General features: G+C 41.9%; 1 protein-coding gene across 1 annotated transcript; it reads right to left on the bottom strand.

Annotated features, from left to right (window-relative positions):
• Positions 1–3,741: 3,741 nt before the first annotated feature.
• On the bottom strand, positions 3,742–22,002 carry kcnk10b (potassium channel, subfamily K, member 10b). Its single transcript, XM_062397511.1, has 7 exons — positions 21,948–22,002; positions 17,951–18,366; positions 8,926–9,043; positions 7,337–7,497; positions 6,686–6,878; positions 6,435–6,577; positions 3,742–5,576 (listed from the first exon to the last, which is right to left on the bottom strand). The coding sequence occupies exons 1-7, from the start codon at positions 22,000–22,002 to the stop codon at positions 4,893–4,895; spliced, it is 1,770 nt and encodes a 589-aa protein (XP_062253495.1). The 3' UTR covers positions 3,742–4,892.
• Between the last annotated feature and the right edge of the window lie 1,977 nt (positions 22,003–23,979).

Raw genomic sequence — 23,979 nt, 5'->3', positions numbered from 1 at the left:
TAGCGGAAGCAACAACAAGTGTTTGAGGTGTCAGGTTTAAATAAGATCAGGCCTACAGATGGATGAATAGATATGTGGACGGATGGGTGGATGGATGGATTGATGGATGGATGGAGGGATGGAAGGATGGAGGGATGGAAGGATGGAGGGATTGAGGGATGGAGGGATGGAGGGATAGCTTCATAAACAAGAAGCTGAATTATCTCAAACCTGTTTTTGTTTTCAATATAACTTTTGTAATTGATTAATTGTATTTAAATCTTTAATGTGAATAGAAATCTTAAGTTAATAAATGATCTAGTATGATCTCAAAAGGCAAACCTTCGTATCATGCAACAGTCTTTGCGGTTACCCTAAAAAAACAAAAGCACTTCCTCAACTTTGAATTTTGAAGCAACACGCTCATTGAGTCACGCTGCTTTGGAAGTCAAAGATCAGTAAAGTGAAACCCAGGAGGAATCACATGAGATCTTAAAATAACATTAAGAGGACCAGTTCACTCTCTGTATGAGCTGCACCACAAAGCTGTGATATGTAAGTGTTATGACTAACAAAAACCTTAAAAATAGAGAATGAGTTAACCCCACATTGTGCACTCTCCTCCCGGCTGATTCATGGGCCTTTTCAACCACATTGAAGAGAACTGAACATGCGCAACTGTTATGATCCTTCAATTTGATCTATTCGGAGCAGGGAGGGAAATTGTTTGGTTTCCTCCTCACTTGATGGATGAATTTGTGTTTCTGCAGCGCCCCCTGGATAAAGTGCTCAGCTCTCTAATGGGGGAAAGGCTCCCTCAACTGACACCTGAAGAAATGCTGCTTTGCACCAGTAACGCTCATCATCTCTTGGCAGAGGTTCATGATTCAGATGAAGTCCAGATGGATGGAAGAACACTTCGTTTTTTTCCTGTTGCATATTAACATTCATTTTGCAGATGCCGGCTGCACAGGAACACAGGGGATAGATGGTTCCACGTGAAAACCCACACAACTATAAAAAAAAGGGGAGAAGGCAGGAAGAGGAACAACTTGTGCAGATTTTCAAGCAGGCGATGATTAGGCAAAGAGAGCAGGAGATGTGGGAGCCGCCCGCAAAGTGAACACATGGAAACAGAGTCTGGATCGATTTGTTTTAACAGTGTAACATTTAAAATGTTAATGTTTTATCTGTTATCAGGGGGGGTTCTTGTGTTTTTGCATCTTTAAACAATCCGAAACTAGCCAGCAGCTTCTTCTTCCATATGTATTCATGTTTTCTGCTTGCACGTGTTCAACCTGCATAGATGATATGCGATACTGTATGGTGCCTCCTAGTGGCTTGGTGTTTAAGTGCAATCATTGTCAATGATATTCTCAAGGGATTTGGTGGGTGGTTACGTTAGAAGACATTTTTCTTTTAACCCAATTATCTTATTTGCGTAAATATTACGCATTATATTGAAATCTGCATGATTTGGGATTAAAACAATGGTTGGTTATTTTTCATTGAACCCTACAGATCTATGATTTGACTATTTACCTCAAACCCTGGTCCCAACCCAACAATAAAAATGTGCCCATCGACATTTCTGAATATTTAAAATGGTATTTAGACACATATATTTATACAACACTTTTATTGTGTTAATGACAACTCAAAGCATTGTTTTCACTATAAGTCACAGTTACCAATTTACCCACATTAATGCAACAATTTTTTCTACCACACATCATTAACATTCTGGCGGAGCAGCCCTTATGGGCAACCAGGGTTTCAGTGTCTTGCCCAAGGATGCACCCAGACAGGAGGAGCCAGGGATCAGGGCAAAGACCTTCTGGTTAGTGGACGACCCGCTCTACGTGCTGAGCCTCAGAGATTATTATTATTATGTAGGTCTGTGAGTGGTATCAGATATTGCAATGCGTAAACAATTTATAAACCCTGTATACCGTGTTATATTGGATTGTTTCAATATGTTCTGGTGTGCATCCAAGCACAATAAAGGGGCAAAATATAAATAAAAGTACTATTTTCTTTTGTAAATGTGAATATTAATGTAATTGGTGTCATGTTATTACTTTTCAAGCATTTGTACCTCCGTATAAATGAATCAGATTGACTTGACTACAATGACGACCACACAAATAGAGTAAAAAACGAATTAAGAACAACCTGAGAGCATAAAACCCCCTCAGCGTTTCACCGTGTGTGGGGGAGACATGGAGCTGAGGGTAAAGAGATAGAAAGATAGTGATGGACAGACGACAGAGACAGAGAGGAGGAGCAGGGCGGAGGCAGGTTGAGGACACTTCCACCTTGAAGGGAAGCTCCACACACACACACACACACACACACATTCCTTTTTCAATTGCATGCGATTTATAGCTCTCAGATACACTGGCCTGCCTCCCTGATTAATTCCTTCTGTGGTGCTCACTGCTGGGTCCTTCTCCTCAGTGCAACACACACGTTGAGCACCTGACTGCGGCTCCCAGCGAGATGTGCACAGATGGAGTCCTTGGGCTCCAGCACCCTGCAACACGCCATGAGTTGGTTACATAAAAGTGTGTCCGGCCATTTAATAATCCACAAAAGCTGTGTCTAGGCAAATTCACAGTGATAAGGTAATTTGATGAATTGGGTTGGAATAAAGACAGGGTGACATATTGTGGTTGAATTGATCCAGTAAATTGAGATCATTTCCAGTTTGTCCTTTCTTCACCTTGTTTTGTTTTTGGTCTTCCTTGTTTTGTGATTTTATTTACAAGGACAAATAGTGAATAATGCAGTAAATAGATGTAGAACCCATGATCATTAATAAGCGTTGACTGTATTGACAATAGCAGAATTAAATATTCTCATCTTTTTTTATACAGCAGGATTAAATTACATTAAACTAAAGGTGAAATTTAACAATTTTCTATTCGTCACTTTTACAGGAACCATCATTTTTCATGGCCACTTATCCGAAGTGAAATTCAAATCAATTAAATTGTAATAAGGGGACAAACATGTTTGGGCCAAAACCTGAAAAGTAAAAGTCGTCGTAACCTCTGTGTGTCCTGAAGGAGCCGGTTTCACACTAGTATATCCAGCTATTATTGATTCCATTGGTCTTCTTTCATTTTTTAAAAACAAAACCTATAAACAGTTCTTCCAGCAAATGGCTTCTGGCAATAGGTCTATACGTATATTGAGACTTTAATATTGGCTGAAATCCATGTAGCTGCTGCAGTTAGGCCGGTTCAAACCAAATGTTTATTTAAACAGACACTTGGAGCCAGTGGAGGATCAAGATTTTTCTAAATCCGGCCAATTTTCACAGAGGGGCCATTTATGTGTTCAATTCGTATCCTATCCCATATTTATAATATACAGCAATAAACACAATAATGAAGCCTAGAACCAGGTATGGGCTGGCCTCTGGCACAGGGTCAATCCGAAGAACACACACAGCCTGTCTCCGCCCCGTGTAGATACACAAGCGTTGCAGCTGGCAGCTGAGAAGGCCATTCCTCATCCTCTTGTGGAGGATGACAAGGGTTTAAATAAGTTGAGGCTACAGTCTCTGTCTTTGCCAAAAAAGTGTTATTAATTATTCAATAGCTATGAGCTCATTCCATTTAATAACTTATTCATGAAGTGCTTCCGACAAATATGTCCTCTTGCATCGTCACCAAGCAGCAGCTGTGGCTTTACATACACGTCACTGCTGAGTCAAAAATTACCACTATTTAAAATTTAATTTGTCATGTTTATTATCTGGAAAAAGGCACTCACTACATTTAATGTGATCTGTTCATAAAATAAACTGTACACAACAAATAGTCGCTAAGCTCGTCACAGGTCATGGTCATTGAAAGAATGATGCTTAACAGGTTACAAGTACAACCAGTGTGTGTGAGTGTGTGTGTGTGTGTGTGTTTGTGTGTGTGTGCGTATGCCTGTGATACATTTGATAATTCTGTAAAATTAGGGCTCCAGTGTCAGTACCTGTTTTTGTAAGAAATGCGAAAGACGTCTTAGTCAGTAAGTTACAGGACGTGTTTCAGAAAACATATGACAGCTCGATGGAAAACACAACTCAAGTGTTAGTCTGATATGAAAAGGAATAAACACAAATGCAGACATGCGCGGTGAGTACAAAATCAAAGGCATCACATTCGTTCATTTGACATTTGTCATGTACAAAATAAATAATAAAAACAATGTGACAATCTCGTGGCCAAAGGTGATTAACTGTGTCTTTTCATGGGTGAATTCCAGCGCTGTGTCACTTTATTACGACAAAAAAAGAAAGAAACATCATTACAGCTGTCAATTAACTGCTGTGGTTGTGTTTCAAGAGCCATGCACTAGCCAGATGAGTATTTTGTGTAGTTGTTTTAAACCCGCAGGCTACATTTTCACACACTTTGCAGGAATAATTGTCGGCGAGGTAAATGCTCGTATTGTCTATCGATCCGGCAGAAGCACAACCTCCCACACGCCATTTGTTTTTTCGTAGGGGGCTGCCGAGTTATAAATAGCTCCCACGGCGCGAGATGACAAAGCAGAGATCTATAATGCTCCTGAAGATGGGTGACATGGCTCGAGCTTTCTGCGTGTCCTGTCCACGTCGAAGGAAAATCGGTTTCAACGTGAGCAGTTGGCCGCTGCCCGACGTCTGGTAAAGGTCATGACCAGTCGTCCAGCAGCCCGTTGTACAGTTAATAAGCAGTGAGGTATTTTAACTACAGAGTCTTTTCAGTTGGATTCGATTTTTGGCAACAGGGTTTTTTCTTCCCATGGCTATGGCACGCCGACTGACTTCTCCTGGGAGCAGTTCCAATCCAAGCATGGGGGAACAGAAAGGCACATTTCTTGACATCTCTCAGTCAGCCTGAGTTTCTGCCTGACTCTCTCTGTCTCTACACCTGAGGTGCTCGTCCATTCCCCCCCTCGTCGTTCTCCCTGTGTTTGGCCTGTGCTGGTATGAACTCATTGAGCTTGGCGCGCTCCATCACGTAGCGCGACAGGTTGGTCATGCTGACGTTTCCCTCTTTCCCCTCTCCGTTTTCCTCATGTGGCTCCCCGTCTTCCTCCTCCTCCTCCTCCGTCCTCTCCTCCCCCAGCATGGCACTGCCAGTGTTTATGCCTACGCTCGCCCGGCGAACATCTTCGGTGATGTTGCTCCGAAGCTCCCGGCTCTTGTTTCGTCTTCCCAGTTTGGTGAGGGAGCCGAAGCGTAGGTTGACGAGGTTCTCCTCCGAGGAAGACGCCGTCTGCGGTGTCTGCCCGCTGCCCTGATGGTCGTAATGCTCACAGGCCCCCTTCAGCCTCAGGTTGTTGAGCTTGGTGTCGATGCTCTCCTGGGATGAAGTCTTGAAGCGGCCGGCGTCCAGGCTGGCGAACATGGCGCGCTTCTCCGGAGACAGCATGTCAAGAGAGAGCGCTCGCTGCTCCAGGCCGAGCTGCCGGCGCTCCATGCTGCGGATGGTGGCGGCTCGCTGGAGCTTGTCATGGATCTCAACGCTCAGGCGCCGCCGCGTTTCACGGAACTCGGCTCGTACATTTGCCTTCCACTCAGCCGCATGAGCTTTAATCTCCCCGACCTGTGGCAATAGAGAAATAGGGAGAAGATGAGAAATGGGATATTGGGTACATTCAAAAACATTATCACTGTTTTCAGGATGAGGATGGGGATTTTTCTAATTGTCACCAAATCACATAAAAACAGCCAAAACCAACAATGGATTTGTCCGTCTCTCAATATCCTTTGACTTTACACTGTCAGTGTTAGATCTCCTTCATGGTATTGACCCCAAATGAAAATGAAAATAGTTTACACCGCAGAAAAGAAAGTATGTGCTTTTTTCAAAACTTTATAATCATAATTCAATAGTTCTATTATTGCTTTTTCTATTTCTTTTTAGTTATTTATGATAAAACTGTCAAAATATCTTGAAATATCAAGATTCACTTCACGTTTCTATGTCCTGGGTTTGTTAAGGAAATCTATTTCGGTCTCTGAAGATTTTGACTCCATTATATCAGTATCGACCCCCAAAAATGTGACATGGCACTGCCCATATTCATCGCCTTGAAGAAACATGTTGGCAAATGCAGTGTTAAAATTGAGAATAAAATAAAACAATCTCACCTGCCTTGTCCTTTTCTTATACAACTTTCCATTTGGACTACATCTAAAGTGGTGAACCCCACACTGAGCTACAGCCTCAGTCCCGACACCACTTTGCCACTCTAGCAGATCAATAGCTTTCTGTGTGTCCTGACTGGACTCAGTGAAACATCTACAGCTGCAACACCTCAAACAATAGCCAGCTAATCACAGCAAGTAATGTGCAAATCGAGAGAGCAGCCACGCGGAGCACGAGAGGCAGCAGCTGAGTGACCTTTTACGTTCTGCCTCTCTAATGTAATACTGAGAAGTGTAATTGAATGAGCCCCACCTCCTCTTTGGTCTTTTTAGACAGCACTCGAAGCCAGTCTCCAATCATGCTGAGGACGGCCGCAAAGTACGCCAAGCCCACCAAGATCCAGAACCACACCAGCGGCTTGTACCACTGCTTGTAGTCGATCTTGCGGTCTCCACCTGGAGATGAGAAAAAGATGAATTAATGTCATTGAAAAGTCCTTCGAGTTAGAAAGAATAAAATCTTCATGCGATGACAGAACAATCGTCTGCTCCACATCTGTATACCTGCCACATAGTCTCCTATTCCAATCGTGGTGAGAGTGATCACCACAAAGTAGATGGCATCCAGCGTGGTCCAGCCCTCGATGTGTTTGAAGAAGAAAGCTGGGATAGTGACGAAGACGATGCAGCCGGCCAGGATGAAGAGGATGGTGGAGGTCACTCTGATCTTGGTCTGACTGATCTGTTTGTGTTTTTGCTGAAAAGAATAACAGATAGTACAAGCCAGCATTAGAATGAATCTGGGAAAGTTAAAATAATGAGTGATACTTATATGACCCAATTTATAATATAATAGGGTGTAATAAAGCTTATTTGGTCTAATAAAACCTATCGATACAGATATGGTCAAACAATCATTTTGGACTTTGGGCTTTTACACTGTTAAAAAGCCTCAGTCTGTAAGTGGCACACATATCTCAAGAACAGTTCATCTTATTGGCTTCACACTCTGTAGTGGCTCGGGCAGTTCAACCGAAGTTATGTTGTTGATCACGACAACAACAAGTTCACAACAATGACAACTGATTCTCCAGGTCGAGCTCCACTGCACCTTGAATAAACAGGTGACCGGCTCTCTGTGCGGCAGCGGTGGTGCAGCCTCAGAGTTCTGTGATCACTCTGTCATACATTACACTGTGATCCTTGTAAACTCACCCTGAATATCCGCTCCACTCTCAAGATGCTTTTCACAAAGATGGTCCCGAGCTGGTCCCCGATCCCCGCCAACAAGAAGCCAAACAGGGGAATGCCAAATATGGCATAAAGAATGCAGAAGATTTTCCCTCCTTCCGTGCTCGGAGCTATGTTTCCATAACCTGTAGAGTGGATGAAGAAGAGGAAAAAGAGGAGGAATTAGGAAAAGAAACATGAAAATATAAGGAGGTGAAAGAAGGATGTGAAACAAGGCCGAGGGGATGTGGTGCAGATGGTGGCACGGGGGGGGGGGGGGGGGGGGGGGGGGGGAATAAGACAATCAAGACTTTCTTATGCAACATAATCAATTGAAGCGCTTATGCAATACCTTTCAGCTCTCGGAGCAGGGGTCTGAGGTAAATAACCTCCAAGATAGTCAATAATTAGGTTAAAAATTACATTAATTATGGCCCTGCAATGACAGAGTTACAATGACGGAGCCCAGGAGACAAGGAGCAGAGCATAAACTGCTCTTGGCCCAAACACGTCGCAGTCTGAACATTAATGTGAAGTATATCCTTTCCATCACATGTTTACATTCATGTTCCTGCCGCTCAAGCTCAACAACATCGCAACTCTGGTATTTATATTCACTTGAGAATATTTGCTTTGGGCTGGATGTCTTCGATTTCGTTCTCGGTCATTCTTTATCCGGGCTGTGAGATAAATGAATCCACTGAAGCCAAAGCTCAGCGGTACATAAGGTACTGAAACCTCTGCACCAGACCAAAATAACAGTGAGTTCCTCCAGTGATTTCAGTGATTTCACTGTGCAGCTACTTGACAGAACTGAAACTTTGATATCTTAGCTCTGATGTTCAAAAACTGGCCCAGGAATGGAACTACTGCACATTTAATGTAAATGATCTCATTTGATCGAAGCTTACAGGTGTCTACAGAGAAGGAACTTTGATCAGTTATATATTGTGGATAATGTAAAAGCAAAATCAAAATTTAAGAGGGAAAAAAGCACAAACATCTTGATAGTATCCTCTGTGCCAGTGGGGCCTGTTTCGTAAGAATCCTTGATGTTGTTTTTGATCGGTTGTTAAATCCCAGAGTGTTTCTGCTTTGCATCATTAAACATCACCTTATGTGGGGAACAGGGATTTGTTCAATTCACCTGAGAGCAACGGTAAGAACGAAACATCACACATCATAGATTTACACTGAGATAACACCTCTAACAAACTGAAGGGACAAATCCTCATCTTTAAATGAATAAATACCTTTGAAAACATTATTAATTCACGCTTGTCTTGCGTATATTGTCTTGTGTTTTGTTAGATGAAACCGTTTTAGACAAAACTAAAAAGAAATCTCAAAGAATTGTGTAATATTGAGTTTTCTCATTCCATGAAATAAAATTATAATTAAGCAAAACAATATTATTACAAAATAGAAATAGACTTTTTAATGAAAATGACTTAAAATGAGTCACGTGGCTAAAGTGTGTAAACATCAGCATTTATGTAAATTCTTTAAGTGTCATCTGCATTGACTCTGAACAACATCACATTTAACTGGTATTAGAGCAATTTAAAACTCACCTATGGTTGTGATGACCGTTCCAGCAAAGAAGAAGGCACTGCCCATGTCCCAGTAACTGGAATTATAGGATGTGTCTCCGATGGGACTCACTCCTGCATTCACCGCATCTATGGCATGCTGCAAAGAGAACAGGTCATTAATAATAATTAGGTATTTGAACCTGGTATATAAGATTGTATCCTTAGAAGCAAAGTGTGTAAATAGTAGAAATAATGGAGAATCAGTGAAACGAGCACCTAACCCATTAGATTGTCCTAAACAGGGGATTTCAGGGTCATGGTTGCATGTCGGCTCAGCTGATGGCAACACAACAAACACACAACGTGCCTGCTCTGACTCTATGGTATAAAAGTCCTGATGGCGTGACAAGAGTGAGCACGTTAACCCACCTCCTGCCAATGTTTATGTTTGTCCTGTGTACATGTGTCTATTGCGTGTGTTTGCAATTGTGCCGCTGATTGTGTAACACTTGAGGCGCCTGAGGATAGATGGAACGTGTCTATATCTGGATCGACCTGCGAGGCTATCGCCTGATAAAAGACGGGAGAGGAGGTGTGTTGAGACGCAGGGGGAGGGGCCTTAAAGACAGATGGAGAATTGAATCATGTGTCATGACATTGTAATAACAGGAAGTGGAGCTGAGAAGCTGGAGTTACAGTAAATCCAATCAATTCTATATCATCGCACTTTAAAATGGAAGTGTACCATGATAATATGATCATATTGTCTTATGTAATTAGAATGGATATTCAAATCAATCATTCAATTCAATCTGTAATAAGATGTGAACTAAACAAGGATTGCTATGCACATGAATGCATGAAAGCAGCATTCAGGGAAGGTTTTCTGTGCTTTACTTGTCATAAAGTAAAGTAAAATTTATTGAAAACTTGAATGGCACTCAGTTGCACACATACTTCAGCCAGGGCCAGACACCCCCCCTTCAATTCAGACAAGATTTCACACACTCAAACATATCAGTTCACTAAATTTGCCTCTTTTTCTTCAAGATCCATGAATTCTTCAGAAGGAAAATTGTGAAAAACTCCCCTTTCTCACAATGTTAAAGAAATGAAAAAAGGTTTCGTGAAAATCCATTCAGTAGTTTTTCTGTCATCATTGAAAAAAATACAAGTCCCTTTTTCTTATATATATATATATATATAAGAAAATATATATATATATATATATATATATATGTATATATATATATATATCCATGAATTCTTCAGAATTCATGGATAGATCTTGAAGAAAAAAAGGCAAATTTAGTGAACTGATATGTTTGAGTGTGTGAAATCTTGTTTGAATTGAAGGGGGGGTGTCTGGCCCTGGCTGAAGTATGTGTGCAACTGAGTGCCATTCAAGTTTTCAATAAATTTTACTTTACTTATATATATATACGTATATATATATTCAAAACAATAATTATAATGTCAGTATGAAAACTCTATATTTGATCATATCTGTGGATATACAGTAAGTATTCTAACAAACATTATTTCATAAAAAATTGGCATGAAATAAAATGTCTATTATGAAATGAAATATTAAACATAATTTGTCCCAAGTCGGGAAGCACTGTCCTAGCGTGCTAGCGAAACATCCTAAAAGAAATCAACTAAAAATCTCTTTAGTATCTCTTTTCCTTTCCTATCAATGATTATAATGTCAGTATATGAAAACTATGGAAATACACACGCACACAAACATCACGCTTCTTAAACTATTCAGTGTCTGTAGCTTTCCACTTGCAGCTCTTTTTTCCTTCTCCACCAAATTTGCATGTTTTTACAGTTCACACCGACTAAATCAACAATCGACTTTCACGTGCAGCAGGAGGACCTCCACTCTTTTCCTTCCTCTGCAGCCCCTCAGCTCCTCTTTTACTCCCGACTTGTCTGGTGTATGGAAAACATTAACAAACCACACAATGTTCTGCATTCACTGCATCATTATTCTCATTCATCTGCTTGCGTGCTCCGTTATGTCGACATGAAATGTTAATCTACTATCTTCCTCTCTGTCTACACTCCCAGCTTGTGGGCACTTTATGAGGCAATCATTTCCTCTCTTATCTCTGCGGAAATTTACAGTTTGAATTGAGCTTACGGGCTCAGATAAACAATGTTTGTGCTGACATGAGGAGCCAAGCTGGGGGCTTTCTTTTATAAGCAATGTGTTCGACACTCCTTATGGGACGTCGTCGGCCTCTTCATTTGGTGCAACCCCCCAAACCTCCCGAGCAATCTGTCGGTGAGATGCACGTCCACTTAATAAAATATGTATCCACTCTGGTGACATAGATTTCAAAGCCGAGGACCACTTTAAAACACTCTGCTGCAGGTTCCCTCTTGTAAGCATGCCTGTGACTACCTCAGCCCCATCAGCACACTCCCCCTTAATAAGATTGATTTTTATATCTGAAATTATTCAATTGCACTTGTTATTTCAAAGGTTTTTAGCAGACACAGCTTCTTTATAGGAAAAAAATCAAAGTGCTAATTATATAATTAACTCGAAATAACCTAATTATGGAGTCGGGGGAGGGCTATAAATAGCCCCACAAGGTATCTGAATACTTTATGGGGAGTTCTATTTTTGTCTCTGGTCCGTTCCACAGCCAAGTTCACGCTGCATTAAAGATGTGGAAAATCTTCCTTTGGCACGGGCACTTTCTGAAGCATGACAACTTTGATTTGTGTTACCGCCTATTAACGAGTGGGACAAATGGTGTTTTTCTTTTCACACATCATGCTATTTTCTTCATTTTTTTTTTTTGGCGGCTTGCTGTGCACAGACGCCCAGTCACCATGCAGATATCGTGACGGGCTCTTTAGCTAATGTGTTTTCATATTCTCCACTGCTGCATCATTAGAGAGTGAGCAAACCCCATAAGCAGATCTTTATCCTCTCAGTGTGGCTCTCTACCCCGCAGCAGGTGACGGCACTGATCCAGCCAGCACGGTGCCTCGCTCTCTCTCTCCTTCACACTCACCCTGTGTTACTGTGCCAGGCCCTGCAACAATTCATCAGAGCCGTGTGACGAGAACAAAGTGATGAGCTGGGTTATACAAGGGGAAAACGCTCATTTACAAGTAGGTTGTGAGTTGAAGGACTCAAAAAACTCATTATGCACCAAAATGGCTCCCAGCAGTGTCACAATATTATATGTCACCCTGAATGACCATTTGAGGGGTACACCTGTAAAATTAAAATGCAACCCAGTGCAACAGCTCTGCTATAAATTCTCCCTTGACGCATTTCTCAAGGGCCATTCATCATATCACCTTCACTTGTGCATCTGTACTGTTAATGGCCCAAGGAAGTGGTGCGATGTGGACATGCATTAGGTTGACTATTAATAGATTCAAAAAAATAACTAATATGGCTGTGGCGGCTGGGAGCATTAATGACATTAGCAACGACATAAGGGAATTCACGACAACTGATTCTCCAGTGAGGGATTATACGTTCCTAGTCGAGCTTCACCGAACTTTAAATAAACAGGTGAACGGCTCTTTGTCCCTTGGGATCAATAAAGTATCTATCTATCTGTTTGTCTATCTATCTATCTATCTATCTATCTATCTATCTATCTATCTATCTATCTATCTATCTATCTATCTATCTATCTATCTATCTATCTATCTATCTATCTATCTATCTATCTATCTATCTATCTATCTGTCTATCTATCTATCGGTCTGTCTGTCTGTCTGTCCATCTGTCCGTCTGTCCATCTGTCCATCTGTCCGTCTGTCTGTCTGTCTGTCCAGCAGATATGTTTACTTACTAGGCAGTGTGAAGTGCCTAGTAAGAAAAAATACTCATTATGCACCAAAATGGCTCCCAGCAGTGTCGTAATCTAATGAGTCACACTCAACAGCATCAACAGCCTTGCCATAAATTCTCCTTTTACAAAGACAATAACAATGAGTTTTGATAGAAACGTCACAGATATGAATTTGCCAATTTATGTAAAGTGTCTGAGTTAGTTACATGAGAGGTTTATTTGCGTGTGCTGACGCAGTTTGAATGCAGGTAACTCAGTGTGTGTAAAGGGTTATTGGAAGATAAGTGACTCATAAATAAATGAGGGTCGGCTGGTGTCAATAACAGCGAGGCTTCACATTGGGCCACAGCGTGAGTCACTGCAGCAGCTCAGGGAAAAACCAATTAGGGCTGCTGCATTAGTGGGCGCACAGCGGGTAGGTGGACAGCACAGACTCTGGACCAGACACGAGGAGGTCATCCCAAAACATGCACGGACCCACACGTCGAGTCAACGCACGCAAACCCCGACAAGTGCCTGCTGTCGCTCTCATCATCTCCATCCATCTCGCTCTCATAAACACACACACTCTTACAAACACACACATGCTTTCCAACGTTGCCATTTTTTCTGCCGACTCCTCCGCCGACCAGTTTGACAACAGTGAGTCACCGGTGCTGTGTCACCACGAGGCCCGCTGTGTGAGTGACAGGCCGATAACAGAACCTGTTGGAGGAGAAGACAGACTCCGTGATGGAGCACGTCCTGCAGGACTTCTCTACAGACGGCAAGTCTCATATGACTTGATGCTGATTCATTTTGTGACACTCAGGGTTGAAGGACCATCGTAACTGAGCAGAGTGATAAATCAATATCCCTTCCTTCAAGTTAGAGAAAGATTTAGATGAGAAGTCTCTCTCATAGCTGTCAAATATCAAGCTACCGCCAGTATCCACAAGCTCAACATAAACACACGAAAACATGACTTAATACTAATCTTACTAAAGGCATCTTCACCTATTGAAGTCCAGATATTTTCTCTTAAACTTTCCAGAGGGGTTGCAAGTGAGAACGCAAATAACTGAGTGAATGTGGACATGTTTCCTGGAACCTTTTCCTTCCAGCTCCCTAGTGCGAGTAGGCGTGTTGTTGACGCTTAACACGTGATGGAAAGTGCAAAAAAAACATGAATTTCTCCAGATGAAAAAGAGGTGCCGTACAAATGATGAAAATGCAGATGAATATGTCGTACTGGAAATACAATGAGACCCAAAATTTGATGTCCTGCCTATACGACGTCCATCGCCCAAATGTTCCAGAAAGTTTCACATCTCAAAGACGAACGTCAACCGACCAAAGTCTGCACCCCAATTTTCTAAAAGGAATTCATCTCTGAAAATAGATTGACTGTCTACTGGCAAATTAACATTTCATGTATCTGAATCAGTTTATTTGTCAGCAGCGTCGTCTGTGACTTGGCTGCTGCTGCTAACACGGCACTGCTTTGGGCAGCAGGAGGTCTGTGACTGCTGGCCTGTGCAATGAATAATTGATTCCCTCCAGACCCCAGTCACAGCACACTAAAGGTTTTTATTTCCACACTTCTCCTCAGGAAATGTTGCCATTGATTTATTTTTTCTCTTTTTGTTTTAACAAGAGGGTGGCTCAGAGGTTATGGACCGCGAGGGAAGAAGAAGAAGAGGAAGAAGAAGGATTTGATAGAAAAGAATGAACAGAGGTGGGTGTGGAGAAGGGAGGGGGGGGGGGGAGATAGTCAGGCAGTCCAATATTCACCAGTGTTTAAGACACTAACATCAAATGGAACCATTCTAGCGGAAAGTGGAGCACACCCAATGCCATGTGGTTGCCTCCTTCTTTAGGGTTATTTCAAGACTCAGAGATCATAGAATGTTCTTTGTACATGGAGGGTACCTATTCCAAAAAAGGTAATTTTTGCTCTCTTGTCATCTGTATAACAAGCTATGACTATACTGCAAATCTAAATAATTCACAGTATTGTTTTGGGATATTTGCATTATTGTATCTCCATGTGATTTATGTGAAACGTACTGTTCGTAAAATGGATTTCACATTTGACATTTCTTACTAACTCTCCCACCGACGCTGTTTCAATAGAAAAATGCACTTGCATCCATCTTGCAACCCGTGGGAGTGTTGGTCTCAAAACGAGGCGCATTGCTGGAGCGCTGCTATCTTTAGGCAGCAGAAATTGATTTCACCTTTTGACCGGAAAAAATATCCTTGTCTGAAGTCAGTTGCATGCGCAGAATTTCACTCTTATTTCAGTGTTGTTCGGATGTTCTGCTCTCAAGTAAGAGCAGGTTTTAACAGCAATCCAAGGGGACCAGGCTTTTAAGGGGAACGGGAGACGTCACTCTGTTTGTTTTACTGCGTGTTGTGCCCAAAACACAGCCATGATTTATTAAAGGCATTCCTTCAGAAGGTGAGCTTTTCCCAGTGTCCTTAATTCATCCTTTTGCAACAGGCCGTGTGCTCGGATTGGCCCTGACTCTGCTGAGGACAATAGCTCACATCCACAGAGACGTCAGAGTTTGACTGATCTTAGTCCCGCGTTTTTCCATCACCTTGCCGCCTCACAAATCAAACTTTCCACTCGCTGCACGCCGACACATCTCAAATCATTTTGCAATCCCCCGTCCAGCTGCCTGTGTCAGCTGGAAGCGGTGACCTTAAATCTTGACCCATAATTCTGGGGTGTAATATCGGAGAGCAGTGTGAAGCATCGTCATGCTCTGTGTTATAGAGCAGCTGATGCCATAAAAAGACACTGTAAAATTCACGGTTAAGTCGATGATGTGATGAATTTCCAGCTTGTATCATCCTCTGTGTTATAAATCCTGATGACATCATGGCATCAGAGTTTTATTATTCGAGTACTAAGCAGCAGATGGTCATTCAGTTTTAATAACTATCTTTTTTAAATCAAATTTTACATTTTGTAAAATTTGGCTGAAATTTTTTCCTACACAACAAACTGTGCTGTTGTGGCTGCGAGCTACTTTCCTTGTTCAAGATGTGTGGGTGTCGTTCAAGCCTCGATCTGGAGTGTCGTGCACTTATTATTGATGCTACGAGGCGCTGTTCTATTTTAACAAAAACATGTAGGTCTTGTTTACTATGGTTGGTTTGCACATGAAGTGAAGCTGAACAAAATCAATTCATGGTTCTTCTTTCTAGGGAACTGTGTGCAGCGCAAAGATCACATTGACAGACTCTAGTTTCTGATGATGAACATTCTACATGCATTCTACTTTTCTCTGTATGTTACTGTTACTGTTCTGTACCATTAAACCGCATGTAGGAGCATTTACCCTATACTACGCTGTATTAATCAGCAGATGCAAAGTGTCCCTGAGAATTACGAGCGTCCCTGTCTTAACCCTGAAGGTATCACTGTACCTCCTGCTAAAGGATGGACCTGCCTGTGACATTTACCCAATCAGGGGGCAGAGAGTCTGGGTGTAGCTGCTGCTGCTGTAGTGCCTGCATAATCCTTTTATCGAGCCATTAGCACTGTGTAAAAAAACCTCATGTAAATTCAATAAAAATGCATATTAATCAGCAGTGCAAGTGCTAATTCAACCAATCCACCTGCTGACATATCAATCCATCTTTTATCTGCACCAGTTATCCTTCTGAGGGTCGCCTAGGGAGCTGGAGCCGATCCCAGAACATTGGGGCGAGAGGTGGGGTTCACCCTGAACAGCTCGAAGCGAATTGCAGACGTAAACAACTACTCACACTCACATTCACACCTCATGCCTTAGAGTCTCCAAATAGTGTGAAGAAAACCCACACAAACACGTGGAGAACATACAAACTCATACATACAACTGGGATTTGACCCGGCAACCTTCTTGCTGCAGCACCGCCCCAGCAAATATGTGCAGGTGCTAAGTCCACCAATTAAAACAGTTACATATACCAGAATAGAATGAAGGCAACAGGTACAGCCACTTCCCTGGAGCAGTGTCAGAACTTGGATCGTTTCCCAGCACTGGCTTGGTCGAGCAAAGGAGTCAGATGAGGCATGACTGAAATGAAGCTGACAGCAACATCTCAAAGAGAAAACCTTTGAGTGTTGGTCTCTGCAGCAGCAACAATTAAACTGAAGCTCTTAGGCAATCTACAACTGTGATGCCTGGAGACATGAAAATAAAAGTATGAGGAGGAAGCGAGTTTAATTTATGCAACAAAATCTGAGCATTAAAAGATCTTTCTTGTAGTTGCAGATTTTTTAACCTGAGAAAATGGCCTGAACTTAAAAGTCCACATACTAATCATTGTCACCAATGGATGGAGCTGGCAGGGGCTGATGAAGACCATGAGACGTGGCTGTAGGCTCGGAAGAAGCTCGTAAATGAATCATGGTAAATTTATCATAAATTAAACTGCTCGGAATGAGTCCACTAAAAAACATAATTTTGTACTACTATTGAGGTTAGTCTGATTAGGACATTTTCTGTATTCATGATTAGTTCAGATAGAATTGTCTTATTCATATATCTGTTGACACGTTACAGAAATGTCAAAAACTCCACTAGGATTAAGAGGTAAACATATCTACATAATTCAACTAAAATAAGAATACGCCACATGTCTTGTTGCTTATTCTGAGTATGACCTTATATAGCATACAGTAATCAGAAAATTATGTTTGCATGATAGTGTCTTATTCAGACTATTCAGGATTAAATTAGAAAATTTGCAGCCATTTAAGCATAGTGAGGGTTAAAATGGATGATTATTAGAATCACAGTGACCCATGACGTATAGATCAACATGTGTCACGTGCACGTGGCGATTGTGTGATTGAAGTCATCATTTGCTGAAGGACGGTCTGAACATAAAAGGAAGCTGCATCCACGCTTTTCAAGCTCATGTGATTAGCTAATGAAGCCAGAATTAATTACCCTGAGATCCCCCAATTACCCCCGATAGCGATTACCATCTATAAAGCTGCTACTGTAAAGGTCAGTCCTGTGACTTGGTCTCATCCACCAATCAGACTCAGTGACACTCAGTATTGTGGTTCAGTTCATTTTCAGTTATCTTCCCATCTCCTTACAAACTAATCTGTTGGTCATTAATCGATGCAATGGATGCAAAGCACTGACCCAAGGCTGTTGGCAGCTGGAAGGACAAAACAGGAGAATGACTCTGCAACTCAGCATGTCTAACATTTCCTAAAGCCTTCAAGCACCCACCTTGATGATGGACTCCAGCTCGTGAGGAGCAACACAGGAGTGTCTCCGCAGGAACGAAGCCTTCTCCAGGGTGATGCTCGTCTTCTGGTGTCTCTCAAACGGCATCTCCAGCGCCTTGAAGGCCAGGCCGCCGCAGACCAGGTAGAGAACGACCACGATGAACACTGCCAGCACCGTCTTCCACTTCATCACTGAGTGGAGGGCTGCGGCCGTGCCATCGCAGCTGGCATCCATGCTGGCCACCACGCTGGCGGAGCGCGATGAGATGGACAGACGCGGCAGTGGACAGTGGCCGTTGGTCTTCGGGTCGCAGCCCATTGGATTCTGCATGGTGGCCACACTGGCCTGGACTAGAGTGGACTTCACCAAGCCAGGCTGGGCCTTTTTTGGGGGGACCAAGTTGGTCTGGACCGCCACTAGGAAAGAGTGAGGAGAGGAAAATTACTGGATTAATACATGTTAGGTTACCTCCACCAGGGAGGTTGTGCTTTCACTTGTCAGGACTGTGCAAGAACCACTGAACCGACTTTCATGAAACTTGGTGGGAGGATGGGACATTTGCCAGAGAAGAATTGCACAATTGCTTTTAGTGAGGATCCGAACAAAACGGGTAGATCCAGGAACATGTTTCACTCTCTTTGACATTGTGAGATACACTGTTTTTTTTACATTTTCACCAATGTCCAGGGAATGATTAATGGATCCTGATGAAGGCCAAGGGAAACTTGTGCTCTGTATTGCATGCCAATCCAGTTTATTATGTTTTTGAGAATCAGGACAATAAGTTTAATCATTTTCTTTTTTGGTGAAATTTGTTCTGATGATTGAAGACAAATGACCAGACTGGCAGACCCTTCTAATAGTTCGCTTAAGGCATTGACTCTGTTATAGATTGGACAATAAAAATGTGCCTTCACGTTGAAAAGATGAGGAGAAGTATTCTGAATAATAAGAAAAGAAAATGGAACTGATAGAATAAGTTAATTTGCAGTGTTGTCTCGCACCTTTAACACTTTCTTTCCAAATTAAGTACCAACAACGGGCAAAGCTTCATGCAGATATAAACATAAGCTCATTACAGGTATTGAAATATAAAAAAGAATGTCCCATATGATTCATTTAAAACCAATTTCCTTGTTGTTATTGTGGGGTAATAAGGACTCTTTGCAAAAATCTGGTTTACAGCTGTGTCGAAGCCTGAAAACACTCTGTTTAGCCTCAAGAGTTTTCCTGCCTGAGAAACTGCTTTGGGCTCCACACATAAAAACCTTTAGACCTGTGAAATGAAGTCCACAACTGCTGCTTTATGTAGATATGCATAAATGATATCATTAATTTAATGTAATGTATGCAAAACCTTCAAAAACCTCCAGAAATCAGGCCGTTAATTAATTCCAGTGTCTGAAGGTTGCACCGATATACAATATATAACATATAATGGCACTCGAGAGTACTTACCTCTGCCAAGGCCAAACAGTTCCATTCATTTTAATCAAACTGCACCACATTGTACTCACTAACAGAAGCCAGGCCAGCTATACGCTGGCCTGGCTTTCTACATCACCGACCATGACTTAACCCCTTGGAGATCAATGAAAAAAATTTAAGTGGGTAATTCCTGGATTGACCTGATCTGAATCTGAAAATATCAATAAAAAAAGGTTTCTTCCTTGACCCATACTTCATCCGTCCAGTAAGTGTCATGTCAATCCATACAGCAGTTTTTGTGTAATCTTGCTTATGGCCAAGGGTGAAAAACACCCCTTGCAGCCAGACCCTTACACTGATGTCGGGTACGGGTGAAGACGGATTATTTTCTGCTGAGGATCAAGATAAAAATTTTCCAATCAACTATAAGAGAAGGGTAAGTGCCACTTTAAGTTATTGGCTCCCGGGTGGGTTTTATAATGAATGCATATGTGCTGCAGCAAGTCAGCCATGAAGCAAGCAGCGCCTCGGAAGCAGCCAAATGAAGATTCCTCTAATGTATACGATGCACTTTATAATCTACTCAGAGCTGCGGCCTTCACACCCGAGGCCCCCATGGCCTGGAGTGCACTATAGTCATGGGCGGAGCTTCCTGTCCACAATGATGGGACTCTTAAAGATAGGCATATGAAATAGATTACTTTAAGAGAGACACACTTCTGTTTAATGGGAAAGTTTCACTTATGGCATATTCAACATACACACACACTTCCAGAAACACATGCACATCCCGCCTTGATGAGTCAAGGACGTCCTGGAAGTGTTTCATTTTCTGGTCCAGCAGCTATGCATCTTGTTAGTAAATCCCTGTATCATGAGTGAATCAATAACAGCAAAGTAATGTCACAAGCTTGGGAAGGTGCAAAGCTGCCACTTTCAATTTACAGCCTATGCCCTTTAAGGGCGGCGGCTGGGCTATTTTTAGAACACGTGATGAATTAGAAAATCAAGACTTAGAGGTGAGGCAGCAAAAAAGACTGTGACCCCACATTAATCTCCGGTGCCGAGCCCGGTGAGGTCATTGTGATGGATGCAGAGGAAAATACACTCATAGATCCAATGCAGAATTTGGACCAAATCCATAGTTGTATTATACAAATACAGCAATTGTTTTTTATCTCCTTTTAAGTCATCAAAACAGTTCTAATAAAAGAATATAAACTTATAAACTGAGTGAAATGTAGTAAATTTGCTCTTCGCAGCAGGGCGGAGTTCAGAAAGCTCACGTGTTTTTAAGTGATCATAACAGTTATAATAAAATAATACAAGTCCATTTCAAACCATACAGGCAGAATGAGAACTGTGATGAGCATAATGTGGTTTCACATTGCTGAGGCTGTGTGGCATTAATCTAAAATGCTTTTCAAACCACTGACGCTGCCTCATATTGATTTTTGCAATTAAATAAGGCCCTGAGTGGAAAGCAGTGGTTTTTATCTGCTACTATTTGATACTCTCCATCTCTCTCTCACTCGCTGCTTCTAACATGCCCGGACCAAGCAGTGAAATGTTCGATTCAGGTAAATGAAAGAGATGACAAAATAGTGAGGAAAAATATGAGAAATGTTTCAGCTGCCATTTGCCACACAGGTCAGTCGGACATAGTTATGGTGGGACAACAAATATTCAGCTTTTCAACAGTTAAGCCTCAAATATTATGGTTCAAAAGAATGATCCACTCCCTGATGAACAGAAATACAAACTGACTCCAGTCCTAGTAAATGGACTGGCTCGGTTCGGGCTCTTGGCCCAGTAGGTCCCTGAGGCACAGGACAGGTTGCAGGCGTTTAAGTCACAGCTGAGCCTCAAACTCATGCGTCAAGACGGTTGGAATAACACACGAAGAGCCAAGACTTCCGGTTAAAAAATAAAAGTACAAATACAACATTTACAAAGGAAATTTCTTTTTTAAGTACCTGTGTGTTTGAGTCTACATGGAGGTTATATCTCAAATCATAACATTTTGGTTTAATAGACAAAGAAGACCAAGCAAAATCCTTTCTTAATATCTAGAAAATACCAGTATTAGTTTAGGCAGAGATAACCCTTGTCTTTAATAATTTAGGAGGACTGCATCTCTGACAATAACGTTTTTTCTGGTGTAGCTGCAATACAAATTTGTTGCAGATAATATACTATTTAGATCCTACTTTCAAGGGAACATGGTTTTTATTTTGAAACTTTTCCCGGTAAGCCCTTTTCTTGGCACCTTGGCGCAGCTGAGGCTCGACTCCCCACAGCGCTGCTTCACACAGATGAACGCACGAAGGATGGAGAGGAGAAAGAAATAATCCCATTTCTTTTGTGTTATAGGTCATGTTTGCACCACAGGAGTATTACAACAACTGCACGTTACAAATTAAGTAAATTAAGGATAAAGAAACTGTTTAGAAATGGCGAATAGTGAAAGCCCGTTGCGATTTGTTGTGCCTCCTGTTTTCCTGTTAAATGCTGCTGATGTTCAGGCTTCTACAATCAACTTATGATACATTAATAAAGCGGTATTTACCTTCTTCCGGGTCCCAGTTAACTTGTTTTCTCGGGTTTTCTATTGGAAATTTCATCTCGCTTGTTGTTCTCAGCCAAAACGCACGAGAGGATGATCAGTGCGAGAAAAGAAAAAAAAATAAAAGAAATAGGCAAATCAGGAAGAATGCCTCTCCCACATCTTCATGTCATCTTTACTTGCATGTGGTTGTAAATTGTACAGAGGAACGAGCGCATCGCCGAGCCGCATTGTCTGCTCCTGCTCTATTGCCGCCCCCTCCTCTCTTTTGTGTCCTCCTCCGCCTCGTTTGGACGCTTGGTGATCGTCTGGCACACTGAGCTGATTGTGAGTCCTTTTCTCTGAGCTGTCGCAAAGCACCGAGGACCAGACCACGTCTCATCTCACCCTCACGATCACCAGTGGCCAGTGGCCAGTGGTCCGGTCCGAAAACATCGCCGGACCGCCTCCCAACCGGCAACTTTACGCACGCGATTTACGCCGGCAGCCAGAACAACGGGGAGGATGGGTGGATGCTCTCCTCCCTTTTCATTCCCAGTGTAAATCACCCCACCTGCTTTTTTTTTACACAGTAATGAGCTGAAGGACATCCGCATCCCTTCAGATTTGTTTGTAAAATCGGTTAATGGATACTCACTCTTTCGCCTTTTCCCACCAGCAGCAGGCCTGCGGTTTATCCTCTCATCGTTTGGCAGCCGGCGCGTGAGCACATGGTGCGGGGCGGGATGCAGCAGATGTGGTACCCCGAATCAGAGGCAGACTTAGAGCATGACATCACCCACGTATGGGAAACAGTGCATATTTTATGCATTGAGAGAGCTAAAGCCCCCCCCCCCCCCTTTAAATCCTGAACCCATTCAGATGCTGAACATTGAGGGGGCAAAAACAAGACAAAGTGAATTAATTCAGCAATCATAAAAGAATGGATACGGTTTATTTTGCTCGGCCAAAAACGTCACAAAGCCTATATTTGGCAAGTTTGCAGCTTACTAAACATTTTAAGGACTATACTCTTTGTTTTTTACATGTTGGACGTCCATTTGTCCATGCATCATTTAAATTTGCTTAATAATTTTGTCTTCCTATACCCTACAGGCAGGTTTGGGAGGATTTCCTTCATTTCAATGGGATGTTAATTGTGACCCAATGAGCTAATCATTTCAAATAATATATTTATTTACAAATATACCTTCAAAAGATCTAGATGATCTGTTCATGCCTTGTCAATTTTTTTTTCGCTAATGGAGAAACAACACGAAATGCGTTTGAACGTGTTTATATTTATATCAGTATTCATCACAAAATAACAACAAAATACACATACCAAAAGGAGGTCATGAATGAAACTGGTTGAACACATGTGTAGGACAAGGAGTAACATTAATGACCTCATTCAAAATTCAGGTCACTGAGACGTGTGAAGTACAACATCAACGGGCGGAGACTGTGTCTACTTTAAAACCGTTTAAAAACTGTGAAATCTTGAGGCCACGTTAAGTTCAAGCATATACTGGGGACTTACATTAAATTGAATCTGCATTAATGTTACTAAACTTATCAAAATTGAAAATTATAGACATATTTGTCTCTGTAGCAAAGTAATTCTGGTATTCATGCATTGATTAAGCCTTTTCATTGTTTGCTCCTGTGTTTGTAGAACTGATATCAAAACAAGCAGGGGGAAATTGAAAGTGACCTGTATGTGTTTTTTAAGACTGATGATGCTGTTTAAAAACTCCATATTCCCCAACTTTGCCTGTCACACTCCTAAATTAAGTCATTCACAATCCTTTGTGGGTAAATGACGCAAGGGGTTAAAAGGTCCATCAAACAATACAAGGAAACGGGCAAAACAAGCATATGCTGCTGACAGAATGTTCTCATGAGCTACACTCAGTTCAGTTTTACACACTGCCATGTTGTAAATGAGTCATTTACAACATGGCAGCGTAAAATGAGACCAATGATGTTTGCAGTTTTCATGATGATGGCACGTGGCACACATAGTCAATTCATGTTGAGATAACATGATATG

This window comes from Platichthys flesus, chromosome 10 (genome assembly GCF_949316205.1).
Source record: "Platichthys flesus chromosome 10, fPlaFle2.1, whole genome shotgun sequence".
Lineage (NCBI taxonomy): Eukaryota > Metazoa > Chordata > Actinopteri > Pleuronectiformes > Pleuronectidae > Platichthys > Platichthys flesus.
The sequence above is the reverse complement of the archived record's forward strand: the minus strand, read 5'-3'. Positions and strand labels throughout refer to the sequence as shown.